The sequence below is a fragment of the Theobroma cacao genome, chromosome 2 (assembly GCF_000208745.1).
Source record: "Theobroma cacao cultivar B97-61/B2 chromosome 2, Criollo_cocoa_genome_V2, whole genome shotgun sequence".
NCBI classification, from domain to species: Eukaryota; Viridiplantae; Streptophyta; class Magnoliopsida; order Malvales; family Malvaceae; genus Theobroma; species Theobroma cacao.
Genome location: NC_030851.1, coordinates 36,141,912 through 36,158,604, shown reverse-complemented (window position 1 = coordinate 36,158,604; position 16,693 = coordinate 36,141,912). Strand labels below are relative to the sequence as shown.

The following is a 16,693-nucleotide window of genomic DNA, read 5'->3' as shown; positions in this document are numbered from 1 at the left end:
GTATTGGTTACTATCTTCATAAGGAAAAATTTTTACTAAATATATTGAAAATTATTATATTAACTATCAAATATTGTATTTAATAGAACAACATTACTATAAATAACATCTTAAAGAGTCCTCCAGGCACTCCTTAGCAAAACCTTGACCATTTAGAAGCTATGACTATGCCACCATGGCTACTCCCACACAATCTCAAACAATAAATACAGGACAAATTAAGGTTGCTCATCTTCAGTTCTCAAAACACATTTCAATTTTTGTTGAATAAAACGAAGTCACATCTCAATGTAGGTTTTGCTTGGAAGCAAGGAATAGCCAAGGCAGTCTTCAACTTAAGGCCAGACACTAGTACTTGCAAATTGCACTACGTGGCTTATCTAGGAGCAAATAATGGGATTGCAGGACCGCGCTTGAGTGTCAGAACTCTTTTAACTACCAAAGCAAAACCAGAAGCAAAAAATTTGAGATTGTCCACTGGAAATATCTCCCATGGCTCGCATGGCCTCAAACCCTCTTACTCTTCCTAGATTTCGGCCTTCCTTTCAGGTTTCAGAGTCTATTCAGCTCTACAAATCTCGTTTCCTTTCTCAGAATAGAATTCGCAAGTATCAAACCATCGCTTGTCAAACAAATCCAACTCCCACTGAAACAGAACCATCCAATAAGGTAAGTCTCTCTTTCTTTGTGTCTCTGCTTTTAATTCACCCTTCTTCATGCATAACTATTTGCCTGCTATCTTCATTTGTGTAAAGCGTTGCTATTGATTTTAGCAGAGGGCAAATTGGTTTTTGTCAATTACAGCAAGCAGAGACAGATATATTGTTTTACTCTGCCTTGAAGGGATATCCTAGTAGTAGAAAGAGATAATTTCCTGATTAGCATAATTTATGGGTTAATTGCTACCTATAGTATGTGGATAGTTGTATAGGATTATGATGAGTAACTCAAGGATAAAAAGCTATAATATTGCTTCATCCAAAGTTTCGGTCGCCTTGTTTTTGGCTTGTGTGATTAATTCTTTGAAGGTTTTGCTAACAAGCACTTGTTAAGGTACCATCTGTAGAAATATTTTCACAGTAAATGAAGCAATTAATAGTTATATGGTAATTCTCGATGCATTGAATGAAAGATGTTTCCTTTAATAGTAACTTTAACTAATGTCCTGAGGGAACTCTTAAACAAACCCATTCTTTTAAATGCAATAGAAAAGTTATGTAAAAGTTACTATTCCGCAATAGTGGTCACTCCTTGGGGAGTTGATGGTAGTTGAAATGGCTAATTGATTTGAATATAGACAGGGGTTAATATGAGGTATAAAAAAAAGTGATATTAATATTGAAATTGATGGTTGCAGGAACCTTCTCCCTTCCTCTTCTTTTGGTGGCATGTTTGGTCTATGTTCTACTTTTATGCATGATTAGAGTGAGAATCTAATTAAGATAGTTTTGCACATTAGGGATCATGTTGTGGATTCATATTATAGTGTTGGATTGATCCCTACCAACGCATGCTTCTGTGTAGAGTCAACTTAGTACTAAAATGGTATGCAGCAGGTCCAACATAGAAATGTCTTGACGTTGCTAGTCTTCTGACTTAACACATTAAATAACTTCATTAATTAATGTCAAGCTTCAATTGTTAGCAAAGGCATCATTCCATTTTTCCTCCCAATTAAACTTTTAATATGCCTATCATCTCCTTCTTGGGGCAGGAGAAGGTACTTGTTGAGCCTGATTCAGTCAAAGATCGCACTAGCCAAGCTACAACTTCATCTGTTGGTAATGGATTTTCTGAATTTCCAAACAAAAATATGAATAGGCGAATAGCAGTAGGTTCTACCCTTGCAGCAGTGGGGCTTTTCTTGTCGTCACGATTAGATTTTGGTGTCTCTTTGAAGGACTTATCTGCTGCAGCAATGCCTTATGAAGAGGTTTGATTTTCTTAACTTTTCTAATTACTTCATATTGCATATTTTAAGGATCCAGGTTCAGGTGAATCCTAGGTTGACAGGCTAGGTTAAAGTGGCTATTTCCACATGTCTAAAATAAGGTCAACATGCCAATGAGGCATTGTCTCAATGGCAAGGTGGAGGTCCTGGAACTTTTAGATCCTGGTTTTAAGTTCCATTTTCTGGGGATTGGTCCAACTTTATATTGGATTTTGTCCAGCTATATGCTGATTTTGTTTGTTTGATTTTTATCATTAAATTCTATATGAGATGTAATAGTTGATTGTGATTGTAACTTGTACATACAACTTCATCAACAAAAAAAAAAAGTCAACAATATGTCATTCTTTCTGATATCTGTGTAGGTTCCTTCTAATTAGAGGGTGGAATTTCTTCTGAGATGACAATATTTAGAGAGGGGAGCCTTAATTATCTAACTTTTCTTTAATTTGTTAAATTTGTATCCTAGTTAAGAATTACATCTCTTAAGGTTTTACTTTGTTTTGGTATTAGGATAAGGTTTAACCTTCATATCTGTTAAGACACTAATCTGATGTGATAAACATTTGCTGGAATTTAGGGTTGCAACATCTGTCTAACACTTGTCTTTTTTGGCTGGTTCATAGGCTCTTTCAAATGGAAAGCCAACTGTTGTTGAGTTCTATGCAGATTGGTGTGAAGTATGCCGGGAATTAGCTCCAGATATTTATAAAGTAGAGCAGGAATACAGGTAATGACTTCACATTTTAATTGTGTTAGTAATGTCATTTACCTTTATCAATCCTTCCTCTTTCTACTTTTTCCTGGAAGAGAAATGCATTTTTAGCCCCAAGCCATTAGCCTCAATTGTAATGGATATCTATGTTCTCCTTTAAAAGATATTATTTGTTAATGTTTTCTGGTTTTGGAAACATTTTGAGGAGATTAACCCTTTTAGCTGTTTGTTGATGAATTTAACGTATTCTTAATCCTTGTGGATAATTTCTGTGTTTCATAAATTACTTCACTTCTTAACACCCAATTACCACCTGTGGTTCAGGGATCGTGTGAATTTTGTTATGTTGAATGTTGACAACACAAAGTGGGAACAGGAACTTGATGAGTTTGGTGTTGAGGGTATTCCACACTTTGCATTCCTGGACAAAGATGGGAATGAGGAGGGCAATGTTGTCGGCAGGCTTCCAAGAAAGTACTTTGTTGAGAATGTGGATGCTCTTGCCCGTGGTGAGGCATCAGTTCCTCATGCTCGTGTAGTGGGACAGTATTCAAGTGCTGAATCCAGGAAGGTGCACCAGGTTGTTGATCCCAGAAGTCATGTCTAGATGTTACCTTCCCATGAGAAGTGACCTGTTAATTTCTCAGTAGAAATACACATACAAGGTAATCTGTTTCAAACTTTTGATTTTAGATTTTTGTGTATCCACCTGCAGATGGTTTTAATATATAAAAAATTTTCAACTTGGTTTTTTAGTAAGAGGAGGTCTTTTGAGAAAAATCCAAGCAACCTGAGTTACCTGCATATATGAATATGTTAAATTTAGCTATTCAGTTGGTTGCTTGCTACTGAACCTAGACTAAATTTTGGTTGTTCTGGACCTTGAATTTGTATGTTTATATGGGCTTTTGCATTAATATCTGATGTGGCTTTGTGCACATGCCAATGTTTAGGCATAAAAATATTCCTCTTTCAAATGCCTTCTTTATAATGGTTTATGTTCAGGATTTAAATTTTATAATCTTTTACCTGCAGGCTCATATTCTATTCCATTTGGATCTTTTATTGCTGTGACATTTAAGGGCCAGTGGCTATGCGTTTCGTAATTATAGAATTCAGTCCAGGAAAGTTCTTTGTCCTGTAACCAGTTTGTTTCTGAAATCATTAAACAGTGCATCGTGGTATGAATTCTAAACAGGGGAGTTGTTCTTCCTACTTTTGTTCTTTTAAGTCGGGAGGCTTTGGCATTCTGCCGAAGAAGTTGGCTATTGCCATGATTCTAAGTAGTAACTTCAAGTCAATGTTCAGGTTCAAAGGAGGAAAACTTTACATCAATTTGTTTTCAGTAATTTTAAGATGTTATTACATGCTTACTTTGTTTTGAGAAATTCTGAAGATAGTGTGAACTTGCTAAGAAAAAGCAAGGACAAAATCTAATGCTGCAACGAAGACAAGCTCAAAGGATCGATTATAGTGTGGATCTGACCATTGGCATAGTGCCCAAGTTTGGGTTTATCAGTGCATGAGTAAAGAGTAATTTACCGGGGCAAAGATAGCGTATAAGTGTTTAGAGAGTTAGGAACTCAGGGGTTAGTCTCTGGTGTGTACTTGTCTGGAGAAGAGGCTTGCAATATATCAAAAACCTAAAATGAAATTGCCTGCAATTTCTCGACTTTACTGGGCATGTGCATTTCCTTATTGTTTTATATACCCAACAACGAAATCCCTCAAGAACAAAGCCTTAAACCCGTCACCAGTGATCGATAAATTATGGCATGTGAAGGCAAATGAAATGAGTACGAGCTGTTTGATATGGTTGTGCTAAATGATTCGAAACGCAAAAGACTTGAGACAAAAACAATAAGGCATGTAAATAATGTAGACTTTGAGGGAAATATTTTGTCTTGTTTGGACTTTTCAGACTTCTAATATTTCCAGATTCTTTATCATTTTCTTTAGGTGCAGAATCTGTCATTTCTTTGTTTGATATTAGAACAATGCGATTTGTGCATTTGTGCTGAACATTTTAGTATGAAAAAATATAGGGTGTTTATTTATGCATTTGTCCATCGTCCTAACAAATGAGAAACACAAGTCCAAAACAACAGAGACGCAAGAGCAAACCAAAGAAGCACACATCTCTTAAGCCCCGTAATGTCCTCAAGACGGGAGGGAGCAAGAGATCGTTCTGCATAAAGTAAACCATACATAACAGCAAATGCTAGAAAATAGAAATAATTTCCACTATATTTTCTCATCGTTTCATCCCTCCTTCCGCCATGGGAGCCATTGTTACGCCGCGTTTCTGTCTCTCTACGTTTGCTCGCCATCCTAACAAGCATCCCAATCATCATTTAGTTTCATGAAAAACAACACTAATAGTCATTAAGATTTGGATACATAAATGAAACTTGAGATATATAGTTCTTTTAGCGACTAATATTTCCTTGTTTCCTTAATTTCTTCTCATACCAATTATCATGTCGTATCCCTGGTTTCTGATCTCGCGCTGCTCTTGACACAAGGCACAGTAGTGGCAGAAGCAGTGAACACAGATATCAGGACAAGGGCTTGGTTCCAACCCATACTGGTGCCTGAATTTTTTACGGTAGTAGCATCCGTACAGACACGACAACGCACAACCAAGAAAGTGATGCATTATCACATAGAGAACAGCATTTAGAGCACAAGCTGCAACATAAGATCAAGCACCGATATCAAAACCAAACCAGTGAAAGAAAATAAAGCGAGAAAGAAAGTTTCAAAGTGCATTATATATTCGTATGCATGTCTCTGCATATCTACTTACAGGATGAGCCTTCGTCTATAATCTCTGAGTTCTGGCCAAAAGTAATACATGGGCAAATGCATGTCTTGCAGCCTGTGGAAATTAGAGAAAGAGAGGATTTAAAACTTAATAAAATATTCCCATGATTTCTGAATATGCCTTCGAAGAAGAATATAATATTTGTTTAATTGAGAGAGGAAGAATAGAAAAGAGAAGTTACAGAGGAAAGAATCAGAGAAGCAGTCGAAAAGACCCGTGGACCAAGGGGTTACTTGGCCAGGCTTGGAGTTGATTGAGTTCACTGGAAGGCTGGCCATTGTTGAATCTTTGCAGCAAGAAAATCTTCAAAGGTCGGTAATTGTCTTCGCCACATATGCTGATATGATATTTATAGAGACAAATAGAAAATGAATAAAGTTAACGAGGTCAAGCAATCGCACGGTCTGGCTTAGGGAGGTGTCTATTTACTTGTGACTTTAAGAAGAATCTTTGGTTGTAATTATTTAGTATAAAAAGCATTATGAATCAAAGCAGAGCACCACTTGAGTTGAAGTCAAGCATTAAACAAAAGTAAGGTCAAAAAATTTGGATAAAGTGTAAATATGTATACTATTTTTTTCACTTGTCTCTCTTTATTTTCTTGAAGATTTATATATTAAATAATGTTAATAAAAAATGATCGATACTCAAAATTAAAATTTCAGTTAATAAATTAATTAATTGATTGAATCAATCTTTCGTTAGCTAAGTAGTTCTTTTATTTTTCACTTACATTATTAAGGTTGCAGCAGTAGAACTCGCACTAAAACTTACTCCTTGAAATTATATTTCTTGGGGTTTGGAAGCAAAATTGAACTATTTCATTATAATAAATATGATGTTCTAGGTTGAATGGATGGCTCTTTATCAGCACCTAGAGTTGGCTCATATTTTTGCAATGTATCCACCTTATATTTGCTCCTTAATTGTAACACACAAGAAACGTGTAAGCATAAAAGAGCCAACAGTTTCCTTAAGCGCAAAAACAGAGAACACATCAACCTAAAATTGATAGCCACATATGTTTCAGCAAGAAAAGTATCCCCAGACGAGGAAGAAACAAAACATGAAAACTGACAGAAAAGCAAAAGGATAAAAAAAAAAAAGGGAATCTCACGCTAACTGAGCATTAAATCGACTGAATAAGAACCACCACCATGCTCGAAAAATAGCAGTTTTATCGAGGCTTGTATTTTCCGATATGAAAGGAAAAGAAAATGATAAAACAGTGGTGTTGACTGTGTGTGGAGAGAAAGAAGAAAAACAGAGCAGTAGATGGAGAGGAAGATACTTCATTAGTCAGCAAACTCAAAATATATACAAGCAGCGTATGGTTAACACTTGTTTACAATAAGGATAAGTGTTATTAACTTGAACATGCACAAAGATACCTCATGTCAACTGGTATAATATACTTAATAACCAGTATAAAACAAAAGATAACATTAATGCATGCTCAGTCAATGCATGCTTTATCTCTAACATTTTCTAAATTACCAACAAATCATTTGCTTCTGAAGATAAAGAATTTTAAGTCACCAATCTAGTTTTGTTTTGTTTTTTTCTTTTCTTCGGTTTGATTCTAATAAGATGAAATTGACTGTAGATATTTAGTGGAAGTAGATATATACAAAGAAGGCAACTTCGATCTTTATGAACGATGTTGACTGATCTGGACTTGTTGATGAGTCTTCAGTATGAGAACCGAAATGAATCTCCATGAAGGATTATGATTCCTTCTAGTATGGTTGGGGTCATCTTGTGATGTGCTTGCCACTGGCTTTTTATGTGCAAGCGGCCACACTTTTTTCACATGCCCTATTATACTACCTTTACAGAAAAATGATAGAACAAGAACAAAAAGATTACTATCACCTATAAATTTTGAGCATCCGACAAAGACAAATTACTAATATTTACTTTATTTTATATAGATTATGTAAATTTTTTTGTTTAATTACATATATATTTGATACTAAAATTAAAATTAAATATTTAAATACATCATTATATACTCGAATTGTGTTTTCATTAATTAAATTAAACATTTCACAACTCTGTTAAGTTAAAATATGATATGTTTATATAATTTCTTTTAAAAATTAATAATTTTTAGTTATTTTTTACTAATTAATTAAATTTAAATAATTCATTCCACATAACTTCAACTATTTTAAAAATCACCACACACCTCAGTACTTTTTCAATAGTCAACACTCATTGCCCTTTAGCAAAAGTACTTTGTGACTAGTTCATTAGCAAAATGACTGCATTTTAAGATTTAGTGCAATGTGAATGTTGAATTGTAAAAAATTATAGCATGGTGGCTGAAATATGAAGTTAATGAAAGTAGAGTGCTTTTTGTCTTTTGAGGTGTTGGGCATTTTCGAATCTCCTTTCTTTCTCATTTTCTAAGTTTCTTCTGCCACTTATTGTTACTACTATTTTAACTATTAAATAAAAATATCTTATGCTGTGAAGTGAATGATTTTGTTTTATTCGGTACAAAATGAGGAGCATTTAGAGATGTTATCCATAAACACATCTATTTTTTCCTATGAAAGGCAGATATATTAGCACCAGCGTTAGCGTGCCGTCCATAGTCTCAAATTTTTTGGTTTAAGACTATTGTTGGCATCAACTAAGCCTGAGCTTCAGAAGAATTAGAACATTTATACTTCAAAAGACTGTGACAGAGGCTTATCTTATCTTGGTTTGACCAAGAGACCCTTCAAAAAGAAAGAAACTAGCCTAACCTCATGAAGACGATCATAATGTGAACAAGAAAACACATAAGGCAGAATTCAGAATTTACAAACCACAAAATTACGCATCCAGCCATCTCTCAAAACAAAACCCTCTCCCGAGCTTTTAGAAGACCACCAATAACAAACGCAGTTCCACCACTTAAATGCTCGTACTTCACAGTTAAAGTACCCAACAACCCAGGTCACGTCAGAAACTCTCACCATTCAGAAGACAAGAAGACAAAAAACCAGAGATGAAAACAGCTTCTGAGGAGACCCAACCATTGACTGAATAGAAAACTTGTCCCTTTGTAGTCCACCTCCAGAAGCTTAGTTGCTTCGCATCCAAAATATGTGGCATTGGAACGAACCTACATCAACCAACATCCCTGCTTCATCCCTTCTGGTGAAGATTCTTCCACCAAGTCTTTTGCCTAGTTGGTGGAAGACTTTGTCTGGCATGAAAGGAATGGCAGCTGTACATTGACAAAATCTCAATGCTGCTTAACAAGGAAATGGCAGCACGCAGGACTCCCTAAAAACTTAATCCTGCACCTATAAAATAAACAAAAGAAAACATCGCAAAGGTAATGTCCACCGTATCAACACAACAGGATTGTGGAGCAGAACCCGAAACAGAACTTGGCCATTCAGAGCATCAGGGTCGAGCAAAAACATGCGACAAAGCATTTCCAGAAGAAAACAAAAGTAAAGCCAACAGCCAAAGACACAACTGAACCAACGGGCAAACCCAAGAAGACATCCAAAACCTTAAAAACTCACTGAAGCAGGAGAAAAGATGACCCCTAAGAATCATTATTGCACCACAATTACGGAAAACCAGAAAAAAAGGAACAATGGAGCCACACCAAGAAAAGCAGAAGAGCCACTTCACTCCAAGGGCCAAGCGATCATTGGTCAATCCTCCACGATTCACACTGTCCACACGCCACAACCCGATATACAAAATCATCCAGCAGGCAACACCATCAATCAACGAGACCACCGGTGCAAAAAACCATCATCAAAAACCTCCAATCAATCCGCAAACAGTTGCAAACCAACCCTGAACAGCATTAGCCAAGACCGGGAGACATGAGCAGAAAAAACAGCCATGTCACCGCTAGGACAATCCCTCAACGAGACATCCCGAGACCCTCCACATGACTCCATGAAGACTCTTTGACACCTCCATCAACCGGACCCCCCTTCGAAATCCAAACCAGCCGTAAAACCATGCCGACACCACCAAACAAACCCCCCAGATCTCCACTCTTCCAAACCATTTCACTCACTCCAAACCCCTTACCCCCACTTCACATCACCCATCCCCCATCAACAAACCCCAATGGATCATTACAAAATGACCTCCCTCCCCGATTCCTAGAAACCCTACTATTCGAGAAAGCCTGAATCATCAACTTTCCACTCACTCCAAACCCCTTCGCCCCACTTAACATCTCCCACGCTCATCAGCAAACCCTAAAGGATCATCATCAAAAGAACCCTTCCCCATATCCAAAAACCTTCCCATGCCAAAAAGCTTGAATAGTCAGCCCTAACAAGAAACCACCTCCCCGAGTTCCCAAAAGTCATAATGGGCTTCAGAAGCCCCAAAACCAGGTAAGTCAAACCACTACCAAATCCCCATCCCAATGCAAACAACATCCATCGTTAATCAAAGCTCGTTCATTTGTTCAAAATTTTTATTTATTTTTTGTTGTTTTGAAATGTATTAAGAAAAACTTATAATTTGCTAATATTTCTTTTTATATATAAAATTGTTATGAAATATAACTTGAAATAATAATTATAAAAGAAGTATAAGGGAAAGTATTTAAAAGGAAAGAAAATATTTAGAGGAGTAAGTAGATTTTATTAAAGTATGTATTTACAAATGAAGTGAGTGGGTGTATTTATAGATTAATAATCCCTTATCTAGATAGAGTTTACAAAATGAAGATAATACTAAGAGATTAGATGAATGGATTAAATCTTAATCTTAATCTAATCTATTTTACATTCAAATTTAGATATACATAATATAAATAGATACTCATAGAAATATTCATAATGCTCTCTTTTGAATATCTATTATATTAAGAAAATGTCTCGTTAAACCTTACTAAAAAAAAACCTCATGAGAAAAAAATTCGAGTAAGGAAAAAAAAAAAAATTCTTTTCAAGAATATGTTTTTGAAATACTACTTCATTAAAAACGTTATCCAGAAAAACCTAGTGAGAAAAATCTTAATAAAAAAAAAGAGCACAATACTTATTTTACTTTCCATGATGACTGCATTATTTAAGATATTTAAAACAACATATTCCGATATTTTGTACCAACTTTTCAAATGTTGCAGTAGTAAGAACTTTGGTGAATAAATTTGCTAGATTAAAAATTGAGCAAATTTATTGAACATTAATATCATCCTTTTCTTGAAGATTATAAGTGAAGAATTTTTACGAAATATGTTTTATTCTATTCCCTTTAATATATCATTCTTTTAATTGTGCTATACAAGCGGTATTGTCCTCACATAACGTTGTTGGGATTTCCTTCTCAGTTGACAAGCCACACATTTTTTGAATATGTTGAGTTATATATCTTAACTAGATACATTTATAACTTGCCTCTTGAATTGCTAAAATTTTTGTATGGTTTAGAAGAAGTGGAAACTATAGTTTATTTTATAAAACGTCATAAAATAGTCGTATTTTCATATGTGAATAAATAACCTGTTTGGGATCAAGTTTTGTGTGGATTAGATAAATATCCTACATTTGCATAACCAATTAAATCTAATTTTAATGCATTTAAATAATATAAGCCTATGTCCATTGTTCCTCTATGATATCGAAGTATATATTTAATTTCATTCCAATATCCTCGAGTCGGAGCAAAATTATATCTTGCTAATAAATTTACAACAAAAGACATATAAGGTTGTGTATTATTAGCAAGATACATTAGTGCTTTAATTGCACTAAAATATGATACTTCAAGACCAAGAAGTTCTTCATCATCCTCTCAAGGTCAAAAAGGGTCTTTTTTCACATCTTGTGACCTTACAACCATTGGTGAACTCAATGGGTGTACTTTGTTCATATAAAATTGTTATAACACTTTTGCTATATAATTAAATTGATAGACAAAAATTCCATATTAAGTGTTCAAATTGAAAACCCAAACAAAACTTTGTTTTTCTAATAGCTTTCATCTCAAATTCTTTCTTTAAGTAATTCATGGCTTTGATAACTTTTCAAGAGTTCCAATAATGTTTAGGTTATCAACATAAACAACAATTACTACAAATTTTTATCTAAATCTTTTTATAAAAATAAATGGGCATACAAGATCAATTTTATAGCCTTATTTCAACAAATATTCACTAAAGCGATTATACCACTTGTGTCCAGATTGCTTTAATCCATATAAAAATTTATTTAATTTGATTGAATAAATTTTTTTCAAGAATTCAAAGTTTGTGCTTCAAGCAACTTAAATCATTCAAGGATTTTTCATATGGATATTGTTAGCAATTGAGCCGCATAAATATGCTGTACCTATATTCATTAGATGCATTTCAATTTTTTTCATTCATTGCTAGATTATTTAATATTGTAATTGCATCCATCATAGAGAATATATCTCTTCATACTTAATACCAAGTCTTTGTGTAAAATCTTGTGCAACAAGCCGTGATTTATATCTTATAATCTCATTTTTCTCATTTCATATTCACACAAATACTCATTTACATCCCATTAGTTTTACACCATTTAGTGTGCGGATTACAAGTCCAAAAATTTCATGTTCTGCAAGTGAATTCCACCTTGATTGCGTTATTCCATATTGGTCAATCATTTCTATATCTACATTCTTCAATAGATGTAAGTTCAAGATCTTTATTTTCTTTCATAGTATTGAGCACTATATTATATACAAAAATATAATCGACAATTATTTCATTCTGATCCCATCTTTTCCCCATCATGACATAATTTATTGAGATATCTTCATTTTCACTAATTTCAGGTATCTGACTTTATTATGAAATTATGTCAGGGGTCTCTTCTAAAGTTTATGTTTCCTTTTTTTGACTATGTTGAATATTTGCTCTCTTTCTTTTTCGAGGATTTTATCTTTGGAATCGACTGATCTTCTACGCTTTTGACGTGCCTTGTCTTACATCGACATCAATTCTAATAAGAGCTTTTATAGCTGGTATACAATATTTAGTTGTTCTCTTTAAGTCAGTAAATACATCTAATAACTGATTTGCTATATTTTGCAAATGAATTATATTTTGAACTTCAAGTTCATATTGATTTGTGTGAGGACCAAAACTAAATAATAATAATACATTCCAAGATATTTCACTTTCTAGTTGCTTATTTTCTCACTCTAATATTGTAAAAATTGTTTCGGCAAAATGACAATCGGCAAATCTTATCTTGAATAAATCTCTTGTTAAGGGCTCTAGATTTTAAATTATAGATGAAGATTCATATCCAACATATATTCTTAACCTCCTTTGAAGACCCATCTTTGTACATGGTGGTGGAGCAATTAAAATATATACTGTAAATCCAAAAATTTTAAGATGAGAAATATTTAGTTTTTGACCAAAAACTAATTGTATGAAGAGGAATTTATAATAACTCATTGGACTGATACGTATAAATGCTGCTGCATTCAAAATGGCATGCCTCTAAATAGAAATTGGGAGTTTATATTTCATAAACAATGACCTTGCAATAAGTTAAAAGTGTTTAATAAATGATTCGGTTAGATTGTTTTATGTATGAACATGAGCAATAAGTTGTTCAATAGTTATTCCAACTAATATGTAATATTCATTAAAAGCTTAAGATGTAAATCCATCAACATTATAAAGATAAATAGTCTTGATTACATAATTAGGAAAATATACTTGTAAATGAATGGTTGCAAATGTCAAATTGTAAATTGATAATAAGCACATATGTGACCATATAGTCAATGCGTAAATTAAAACTTTAAAATATCTAAATGGTCTACATGGTGGATGTATGAATCCATGTGTATCACCTAGAATATATTTAAAAAATATAGGAGATTTAGTCTCAATTTTAGCTAGTAATGACCTTATAATTAATTTACCTTCAGAGTAAGCAGCACATGAGAATTCATTAAATTGAAAAATTTTGTAATTTTTCAATGAATGATCATATTAATTTTCAATAATTTTCGCATCATTGTTGATCCGAGATGGTTCAACCCGTCATGCCAAACATTAAAATAATTAGTAAACTTCTAGTTTACTATAGCATGAGTTCCAATCATTCTAATATTTGTATAGTACAATCCAAAAAATAAAATAGGTAATTTTTTTTCAACATATACTTCTTACTCGAGATAATAAATGTAATATAGAGGTATTAAGTATCTCTTTCATTTGTTGTCTCTATATGATATTCATTCAAATAAATATCTCTAAAAATTAACAAATTTCTTTGAAACTAATTAGTCGAAAATAATGCATCATCTATTATGAACTTTGTTCCTCTAGGTAGTAAAATATTGGCTCTTCCAGAGCCTTCAATTAATCTTGTACTACTAAATATTGTATTGACATTGGTTTTTTCCATTATCAAGTGGGTAAAATATTTCTTATCTTTAAATATAGTATGTATTGTAGTAATGTCTGCTAGACATCTATTTACATCATAAATCTTGGATCCAACAAGATAAATATTCATATTTTTCTTCAATAAAAAAAAGGATATGTATATAGTACGAAACTTACAAGTTAACATGAAAGAACATTAAATATAAAATTAAAACTCATAATAAGAACATATCATTTCAATACAATGAGAACATATAAAAGCATTTTTATAATAGAGTTATACTAAAATATACCAACAAACTATTAAGAAATTTTATTCTTGGATATTTTCATTACCAATCAAATTATCAATTCATCTTTCAAGGTGGACAAGAAAATAAAAAATGGATATTTTCATTACCAATCATATAATCAATTTCCTTTTCAAGGTGGACAAGAAAATCAACAGTATATTAACTTGGCGATGGTTAAAATCATCACAATATGTTTTAGCTTTTAATGATGTTTGATAAAATTTAAGACATACAGGTACATGACCAATGGCCTTTCATCCACTTCTAGTCGGTTAAAAGTACTCATCCACTTCTGGTGAGTTAAAGGTATCCATCCACTTTTGATGTGCTATCCACTTTTGGTGGGTTAGTGGGTTAAGGTATCCATTTACTTCGGTGGGTAAAGTTATTTATCAACTTCTGGTGGTTAAAGTTATTCTTAGAATTAGAATAGTGATTAATGTAAATTATTATGGCGACCTCTTTCTTATCCATTACCATTATTGTTAAATGATGTTGCATTCACTTTAGGGAATGGACAGATTCATGATTTTTTATTAGTTGCCATATAATAACAAATTCACTTTCTAATCAAGGGACAAAAATATAATATATAATACATGATAGCAAAATTCATATTAATGTTGATTTTTAGGGAATAAAAATATCAAATAAATATCAGGTCACTTACTTGATTTGCTATAACCAAAAATTAAAGATCAACAATTGAAATCTTTTTAAAGCTTGGAGATGATAAAACCAAATAATAACAAAAGTTGAGAGATTAGAGAGTCGTGTTAATAACGTTTTATGAAATATAATTTGAAAGAACAACTATAAAAGAAATATAAGAAAAAGTATTTAAAAGCGAGATAGTATTTAGAAGAGTAAAAAATCTTATTCAAGTGTGTATTTACAAATAAAGTGAGGGGGCCTATTTATAAGTTAATAACCCCTTATCTAGATAGAATTTACAAGATGAAGATAATACTAAAGGATTAGAGGGATGGATTAAATCCTAACCTTAATCCAATCTATTTTACATCCAAATCTAAATATACATAATATAAATAGATATTCACAAAAATATTCATAACAAAAATTGATTATTTTGTTTTATATATAAAAGTGTCATTGAAATTATGAATAAGAATTTAGATTTGGATGTAAAATAGATTGGATTAAGGTTAGGATTTAATCCATCCCTCTAATCCTTTAGTATTATCTTCATCCTGTAAATTCTATCTAGATAAGGGGTTATTAACTTATAAATAGGCCCCCTCACTTTATTTGTGAGTTATATGTGATTGAGTTATATGGTCACTTATCTGTGAGACCTCAACCCCTATAAGCTCATAATTAAGCATAGATGTAATAACACAGGCTAGGGGTAGTTTCGTTATTTCTTCTAATAAGCTCCCAGAAGAAAGTTTTATGATATTTTAAGATCTAAATAGGCATAATAAGGTATATTGGGTGCCAATGAGACAAGAGGATGCAAAAGGAAATTTTTGAAATAAAATAATATTAAAATATTAATATTTTATTTAGTGTCAAAATTTTTCATGAAGAAGGAGTACATGATCAATCTAAGTTGGGGAGAAGAAGAATGAAAGAATTTTGACAAAAAATGACGTTAATGGGGCCGCGTATCTTTATTAAGTAAAGATAACGCTGACAAGTAAATATTTTAAATATTATGGGGACACCGCGTTGGAGTACAAACTTCATACCTTGTTTGTACATGTGTAGGAGAAGGTAATAGAAGGAAATTGGAGTTAAATGAGTGATGGGACGACTAAGTTAAAATGGAAGGAAACAAAAAGGGTAAAATGGTCATTTTGCATCTCGAGTCAAAATTTTAAGTTTTCGTAAACCCGAGTAGTTTAGATCATTGTGGACCTTGTCCCAGTGTCAAAAGAATAAAAAGATTACACAAAGGATGGGAGAAAAACAAGTTAACTTGCAAAAGGGCATTTTCGTAATTTATAAAGGAATTGGATAAGCTTGGGCTATAAGCATCTTGCTTCCAGCAGCTTCTCACATTTTTTCCAGCAGCTTTTCTCCTTCTTCTTCTTCTTCTCCTTTTCACGTTGCTTCCATCCTCCATGGAAGCTTGATATCAAGCTTTATAACCTCTCTCAAATTAGCTTAAATTTTCATGCTTTTGGTGCATCCTTTCATAAACCCTTATGCTCTTCCACTTTTTCTCTTTAAAACCCTTGAAAAATTTTGTTTCCATACTTTCTCTCATTAGCTAGGTGTTTAGAGAGAAAAAGAGAGAAAAAAAGCCCTATAATAGCTTGGGAATTGTTGGAAAGAAATTCAAAGTTACTAAACTATCAAGGTGAGTAGTAAATTAGCATTGGGTTTTAAGTATTGATAATGTTTAGTGATTGAATTGTGAGTTTATTGTTGAGATTGTGTATTGACTCTATTGTGACTAGGATAGTGGGAATAGATAGCCATTTAAAATGGCAATTGAAAGCTAGCTAAGGGGTAGCTTTTAGGGTTTACAAGTATGAATTGACATTATGGTGATGTTAATTTGATGGTAGGTTCCAAC

General features: G+C 33.0%; 2 protein-coding genes across 2 annotated transcripts; one reads left to right on the top strand and one right to left on the bottom strand.

Moving 5' to 3' along the window:
• LOC18609846 (thioredoxin-like protein HCF164, chloroplastic) lies at positions 250-4,054 on the top strand. Its single transcript, XM_007045166.2, has 5 exons — positions 250-669; positions 1,715-1,933; positions 2,578-2,681; positions 2,991-3,331; positions 3,702-4,054. The coding sequence occupies exons 1-4, from the start codon at positions 493-495 to the stop codon at positions 3,271-3,273; spliced, it is 783 nt and encodes a 260-aa protein (XP_007045228.2). The 5' UTR covers positions 250-492; the 3' UTR covers positions 3,274-3,331; positions 3,702-4,054.
• Positions 4,699-5,841, bottom strand: LOC18609845 (cell number regulator 2). Its single transcript, XM_018116355.1, has 4 exons — positions 5,675-5,841; positions 5,476-5,547; positions 5,139-5,357; positions 4,699-4,997 (listed from the first exon to the last, which is right to left on the bottom strand). The coding sequence occupies exons 1-4, from the start codon at positions 5,769-5,771 to the stop codon at positions 4,921-4,923; spliced, it is 465 nt and encodes a 154-aa protein (XP_017971844.1). The 5' UTR covers positions 5,772-5,841; the 3' UTR covers positions 4,699-4,920.